Genomic DNA, 7,325 nt, shown 5'->3' on the forward strand with positions numbered 1-7,325 from the left:
CCGTCACACTTGAACTTGTTCTACTGCACTAATCCAGATGGTTTTCTCCTGATTAGATCCTGGCTTGTTTTGTATCTGCTCTCAGATGTACGTCGCTTTGGATAAAAGCTAAATGAAATTGTAGAATTGTAAACATGAATTCCAAAAATGTACAAAATATTCATAAAAATACATTTAAATAATATGTATCTAAAAATATGTATATTTGAAAATACATGTATAAAATATATATGACAAAAATGAACAAAAATATGTATATTTAAATATTATATACATAAAATATTTATTACAACAAATATAAAATATACATTAAAATATACATAAAACCTCATAAATCCAAGGATCCTCTATGAACACTGTTTGTTTTTATTTTTTTTAAAACATTTTATGGTAAATTTCTGTGTTCAAAACATTACAAACAATATTCACAAAAACATTTTTTTTTACTGCAATAACAGAATTATGGGAACTCTATCCTCCATGGCAAAACTGTAAATTCAGCTGGTCATAGCTGCACATGTCCATATGTAAATTCACTATGTCCTAAATTTACATATATGTAAATTTCGAACATATCCTCTATGAACACTGTTTGTTTTTATACTTTCTTGGTTACTGTTCTGTGTTCTTTTTTTCTAACAACATCCTAAACATGATTGGGTTTTAGTTCTGATAGTAACAACACATATTTGTACAGGGATGAAGGGAAATACCAGTAGTTGTTGTTTTCTCTTCGAAAGCTAAACTCTGTTGTAGTCAAGCAGCTATCAACTTTCTCTTTCGTTTTCCCTTTTCCACCACAAACGAAACTCCTCTCGTTGAACCGACTCACTGGGCGTGTCGCCAGGTTTTCTTCTCTCAGAGTGGAGGGAGTTTGCATCATAAACCAATCAGGTTTCGTTTCTGCCTCACAGCTGAGTGATAAAAAATCAGCTCCGGGCTCTGCACACTCACTTCACCAGCATGTTTTCGTGGGGAGACGACAGACATCAGGGCTTCCGCCTGAAGAAAGCCTCCAACGTCCCGCCTGGAGACGCGGTTCGGTTCCTAAACCTCAGCTTCCAGCTCAGGGATCTGTCAGCCGGCTCCAGTGTCATCACCTTCATCAAAACCAGCGGAGACGCCTCCGTGATCCGCACAGACGAAGGAGGACGAAGAGCGACGGGGAAACAGAGTGAGCATTACTATTACCTACAGACATTCAGAAAACAGAAACTTAGTGTGATGTAAAAGGAACAAAAGCCAGATTCAGAACAGAAGTGATGCAGAGTTGTGTTTGTGTGAAAGGAATCAGTTTATGGAACAAACTGAACAAAGAAAGCAAAGAATCAAAATCAGTATTTACATTTAAAAGAACAATTAAAGCCACTATGTTGAGGAGACATGTTCATTATGTCTGTAAAGAGCATTAAAGATAATGTATCTGAAGTAAAACGTGACTGTCAGGTGTGAAGGACGGCTAGTTCATGTTATTATTATTGTTTTTGTTATGATTGTTTTGATGTTTATTGTGTTGTTGTTGATGCTTTTTGTGATGTAAATTAATTTCTTTGGGTAAAGATAACATCAGATTATCCTTCTTTCTGCTGCCTTTCATTCAGGAGTTGAGAATGTTTGTTTAATTGTTTTAACTCAATGAATGAAATAAAAAATTTAAATAAAACAAATAAAAGCAGCAGGCTGCTGCATCAACCAGGTTCTATGACTATCTTGGTTGTTTCTCCTGCTGACACCTGCTGCTGTGAACCCACAGAGTTTGTTGAGGGGAAGGTCAAAGCTGTGAGTTGTGGAGACGACGCCTCCGTCACGCTGCTGTCGGAGAGCGGCCTCGTTTCCTGTGTGGACACGACGCAAACTCCTTTCATACCGAGGTGAGTGTGGATAAAACATCAGCCGCATGGAGCCCAAACTCTGCCAGTTGAGGGTTTAACTTCTGCCGGTTTCTTCCGTTTCAGAACTCCAGAAGCTCTGAGGAACGTCCCGGTGTGTCAGGTGGCCTGTGGGAGCCGGCACACCGTCGTCCTCACAAGAGGTACACAACAATAATAACAACAATAACAACAACGATGTACAATCTACCGCTGTGATCTGCCACCGTTTCATTAGATACGTGGGTAAAAACCAACTGTTGGTCGTTGCATCAACTCAATATTTTGAGTAGTTTGAACTCAAATTTCTGCACTAGTTGATTTAAAACTGAATTTAGGTTGAAGTAACTCAACAAAATTGGCTTTTCTTCACCTTGAGTTTAATCTTACTAACCTTTGAAACAACTTAAATGCTTGTGTTTAGAATTATTGTAATGAAGTACATCAGACTTAAAAGAAAAACCTTCATCGACTTATAAACTTGTGTTTCTGCTTTACGACAGAGGACAGAGGGCCTCATTAAGAAAAACATTTTTCCACAGACTTCAAGATTAAAGTCATAATTTTACAAGAAAAAACTTGTAATATCGCAAGAAAAATGTCGTAATTTTATGAGAATAAAGTTGTGAAAATACACAAACTTGTTCACAACAAGCTTAAGCTTCACACGGTGAAAGAATTTCTTGGATCCGACTTTTAGTTTCTGAGCTGTGAGCGTTTGTTGGAGGGTCTGATCCTCAGTCTGCTGCTCTGCTCACTGCACTGACTCACAGCTGATTGGATGATTGATGCACTTTCAAAATAAAAGCTCAGCGATGTTAAAAGGAACTAATCAGCTTATGAAATATGCTGGCTTTTCAAAATAAAATTCACTAATCTAAATTTTACCTTATGTACCGCTCTAGTAGGACATATTAGCTGCACTGGAACATTTTTTTTTGTGATTAACAATTTTTATTTTCATTGCTTTATTTCAACAATACAACGGTAACAGTAACCCCCCACCAACAAACCCTTCCCAGGTCACCACCATCTATGCTGATCCCTTTCTGGTTACCAACATCCACCACTGTGCTCCTTCATGTACAGCTATTACAGCTACACAGCCTGCATCAATGTAGACAGAATACAAAATATTTATCTTCAAATTTAAACACAGAAAATGATTTCAGACAAGGTTAACACAACACAAAATAATCACTACATTGAAGAAATAATTGGTCAACAAATGAAGAAATAAAGGCAATAATAGCTGAGTAAAGTGCAAACAAATAAGAAGCACTGTTCTGTTTTTTCTCACAAAAATGACAGCTTACTTCTCTCCACCATGTACCCCAAATCAGGAACCCCCCTAAGAACTTTACATATTTGCCCCACTTTGCTTCATATAGGTCCAATCTACCCAGTTGTTTATATGACATTTTTTCAAATGCTGCGACTCGTGTCGTCTCCACAGCCCACTCTTGGAGAGAGGGCACCCCCTCCGTCTTCCATCTTCTAACAAGTATTTGCCTACCAATCATTATACTGGTTTGGACATAGCTTTTACTATGTTTATCCTCTCCTACCAGAACTGAATCGTCAGCCAGAATAAATCCTGCACTGGAACATTTAAAATTAGCCTTCTGTTATTTAATGCAGTCAACTTTATTACCCACAAATACATTTTAAAAACAATATGTCAATGTTGTGCTGATAAGAAAACAGATCAAGTTGACCCGGTGGGAAAACATGGTGGCAAAAGCAGACCAAAGTCCAACAACGGCTCAGATGACAGCCAGCTGATGATAGATGTTAATGTGTAATCTGTGTTAAAGGTCCGTGTTGTTCCTCTGCAGGCGGTCAGGTGTTCACATGGGCCCGGGACGGTTCGCCTCGAGCCGTCCCGACTCTGGCGGCGATGCCTCTGGTCCAGGTGGCTGCAGGAGGAGACCAGAGCTTCGTCCTGTCGGCCTCTGGAGGCGTGTTCGGCTGGGGCAGGAACCACCGCGGACAGCTGGGCCTCGGAGACACCACAGGTTCACATATCCACCGCCTAACGTTGTTGTTTCCTCACTGGGTCGTTCCATTTTAAAACCAAAGATCCCACCTGACCCGTTCAGAACCAGCTGATGTTTTATTCACTTCAGTATATTTAATGAAACTATGTGAAATTTCACTTTTATACTGAGAATATTTTCAGTTTCAGGCCTTTAAAGTACATAGAAGTGGGTCCAGAGGAAAGAAAGAAAATTGTTCTCTTAAAAAAATAAATCTTCATGTGTCACAATATATTTCTTGTATAGACATTCAACAACACCTAAACCGTGTATTTTCATAACTGTTAATTGTTGTAGTTTTAATTCACTGAATCAATAGAATCAAGTCAGAATGTGTCAACATGAGGACTCATGTCTGGAAGATTATCCTGGTGTCAGATGCAGGTATAAGAGAGGCATTAAACTGGTGCAGATTTACTCTTCAAACTGTGACACATCCCATAATATTGATGATGTATCATAATGTGAAGCACGGCGGTGGCAACATCATGGTTTCTCAAAATTCACTGCAAAGTTCTGAGTCATTTTGGTTAATTTTGCTCATGGGCTCGTGTCACTTTGATCACATTTTGAGTCTTTTTGGACTATTTTTGAGTCAATTTGGGCAAATTATAGCTCATTTTAGCCAATGTTTGAGTTAAAAGAAGGTTTTTTTTTGTATTCTGGATATATTTTAAGTCATTTTGGACAATCTTTGAGTAACTTTAGCCAAACTTAAACACATCTGATGCTTCTTTCTGTTATTGGAAAAACATTAAACTGGTTTCGCTGTTGAAACTCTGATGTATTCCATGATATTAACACTCAGACTCGATTATGGAAAATGTATTTAGAAAGTGCATTTTGTGTAGTGAGTCAGTGAATTATTTTCCATCTCTGTCTACTGCCACTGTTTACATTGAGGCAAAACTGGCAACAGATTGGAGCAAAAGCAGCACATTTACTTTTTCCTACAACATGTAAACTTATTTTAAATTTCTCTCTTGCAGACAGAAGCTCACCGACTCCTGTTCGCTGCCTGAACATGAAGAAAACTGTTCACATCTCCTGCGGACAGGAACACACCGCCATCCTGACCAAGGTTCGTCCACAAAAATGAACTCTCTCAATGTTGTAAAGTGTTCACATTTCTCTTTTTTTTAAAACCAGAAAATCAAAACCAGTAAAAGCAAACAGAGACACACTGAGATGATTGAATATACATACATGCAAATTGCCTCTTACCTTTTCAAAATGACAAAAAGTTACAGAAAGTGACCCGTAAGTTGTCCAACATGTGTTGAAACTTTTCCAAAATACAAAAACAAAACTTTTCAAATGATTCAGAAGTGCTCCAAAAACACTCAAAACTTGATCCAAATGTTATAAAATCATCTAAATATGTTAGAAACACGTCCTAAATTAGTTAAAAATTCACCAAAATGACTCAAAACGTTTGCATTAAATTTTATGACCAACTTTAAATATCAACATTTCAAAGACAAAGAGCGACAGAAACAAACACTGGTACACTGAATGTGTGTTCTGTCTTAGTTTTGCCAAAATTAATTACAAATTGTCCAAAATTACAAAAAAGAAAAGTCTTAAATGAGCCAAAATAAATGCCAGTTACTTTCCAAAATGACAAAAGGTTCCAAAAATGACTCCTATTCTGTCTAAAATGCTTTAAAACTTCTCTAAAATAACTCAAAAATTGGACAAATTGATCTATAGTTTGCCTGAAATGACAATTAAACAATATAATCTTCAGACTTTAATGGATATCATTTTAATAAATCTCTATTTTTATCAGCTGAAGTCTAAACATTAATAATCTCAACAACAAAGAAAACTGATCTCAGCTGAGTTTTGCCTATTATTTTTTTCCACTAACAGTTTTCACAGTTAAACCGCCTCACAGAGACACATTGTGTAGCAGGAGAAACAAAAAACGAGGTGGAAAAGAAGAATTAAAACACTGAAAGAAGTCATTTATTAGACACGGTTCAGTGTTAAATGCTACACTGATGACTGGGACACGTCTTGAGGAGCACCTGGTTACTTCTTGTGTGCACAAACCCCACGTTTCCTCGTTAGACTCCACTGATGTGTACATGTGAACTGTCTGGTTTTCAGGACGGCGCCGTGTTTACGTTTGGATCCGGTCGGTTCGGGCAGCTCGGACACAACTCTACGCGGGACGAGCTGCGACCTCGGCTGGTGGCGGAGCTCTGGGGGGCGAAGGTCTGCAGGGTGGCATGTGGGAGGTACAAACAAAGCTTTTGGTGTTTCGTTTGCAGCTGCGTGCAGATACGACTGCACAATACAAATATGCTTAGTGGTCCGTTGCTTCCTCCACCAGGGATCACACTTTGGTGCTGACAGACTCCGGGAAGGTGTTTTCCTTTGGACGTGGTGAACAAGGGCAGCTGGGCCACGGAGAGAAGAGTCACTCATCTGTGCCGCTACCTGTCCAGCTGCCACACGGTAAAAACATCGATAACATAACTGAGCTCACACGTGTTGTTCATGATGCAGCAGTTTTCACCCGCTTTTAAGTGACTCAACTAATTGAACAAAGGTACAAAAAGTTGGTGCTGGAAGTCACTCAGGTAGTGAAGTAAAGATCATCTGAGTGCCGTGAATGCGTCTCAGTGATTGTGAAGGAAAAATGACTTTCCTGGTTTGGAGTTAATCTTTTAGAGAAGATATTGAACCCTGATTGACCTCCTGAGGTAAATGTAGTGCTTGTCGCAGATGTAACTTCTATAGATGCTTAACCTCATGTAAACCACATTGTAGGAGGACAGGCAGGCACTCCCTGCACCTCTCAAGGCCAGATTGCACCCAGCCACCGACTTATCTTTGTTTCCCTTCCTCCCTTTAATCTGGATGTGGCTCCTACTGAAGGAGGATATAAGACTAAGGATGTGAGAGGGATCTGTAGAATTGATGCTGGCATTACATCACTTCTCCTGATATCAGTAAAGCCTACGTCAACCTAAGTCATCTGAGTTGTTCGGTGGGTCTCTCTGTGTCGGGCTCCTCATCCTACATCAGCCTCATTTCCACAACATAGTATAAAGACACCTGTATCTGGGAGGTCCAGTCACTGGTGAATCGGTACTCTGGTTATAACTGCACCATGAAGACAAAAGAACACCTCAAGACACTCTGTGAAAAGTTTATTTGGACTGTACATACATCAGCTGTTGTCTGTTCTTCATTCGTCAAAGCTTTATGGAAGAGTGGCAAAAAAAAAAGTGTTATAATGTGAAGCACGGTGGTGGCAGCATCATGATGAAGCACGGTGGTGGCAGCATCATGATGTGAAGCATGGTGGTGGCAGCATCATGATGTAAAACACGGTGGTGGCAGCATCATGATGAGAAACATGGTGGTGGCAGCATCATGATGTGAAGCACGGTGGTGGCAGCAT

The 7,325-nt window shown here is 39.4% G+C and overlaps 1 protein-coding gene across 1 annotated transcript in view; it reads left to right on the top strand.

The window, feature by feature from the left end:
• Window positions 1–963: 963 nt before the first annotated feature.
• The window catches only part of LOC103372711 (probable E3 ubiquitin-protein ligase HERC3), a 28,908-nt gene continuing 22,546 nt past the window's right edge, over window positions 964–7,325 (top strand). The window contains exons 1-7 of the mRNA XM_008302420.1: window positions 964–1,174; window positions 1,754–1,871; window positions 1,956–2,032; window positions 3,707–3,886; window positions 4,897–4,988; window positions 6,023–6,153; window positions 6,249–6,373. Coding sequence (XP_008300642.1) covers window positions 964–1,174; window positions 1,754–1,871; window positions 1,956–2,032; window positions 3,707–3,886; window positions 4,897–4,988; window positions 6,023–6,153; window positions 6,249–6,373 — 934 coding nt within the window. The remainder of the gene's footprint in view (window positions 1,175–1,753; window positions 1,872–1,955; window positions 2,033–3,706; window positions 3,887–4,896; window positions 4,989–6,022; window positions 6,154–6,248; window positions 6,374–7,325) is intronic.

Source organism: Stegastes partitus, unplaced genomic scaffold, assembly GCF_000690725.1.
Source record: "Stegastes partitus isolate 25-593 unplaced genomic scaffold, Stegastes_partitus-1.0.2 Scaffold1812, whole genome shotgun sequence".
Classification (NCBI taxonomy): domain Eukaryota; kingdom Metazoa; phylum Chordata; class Actinopteri; family Pomacentridae; genus Stegastes; species Stegastes partitus.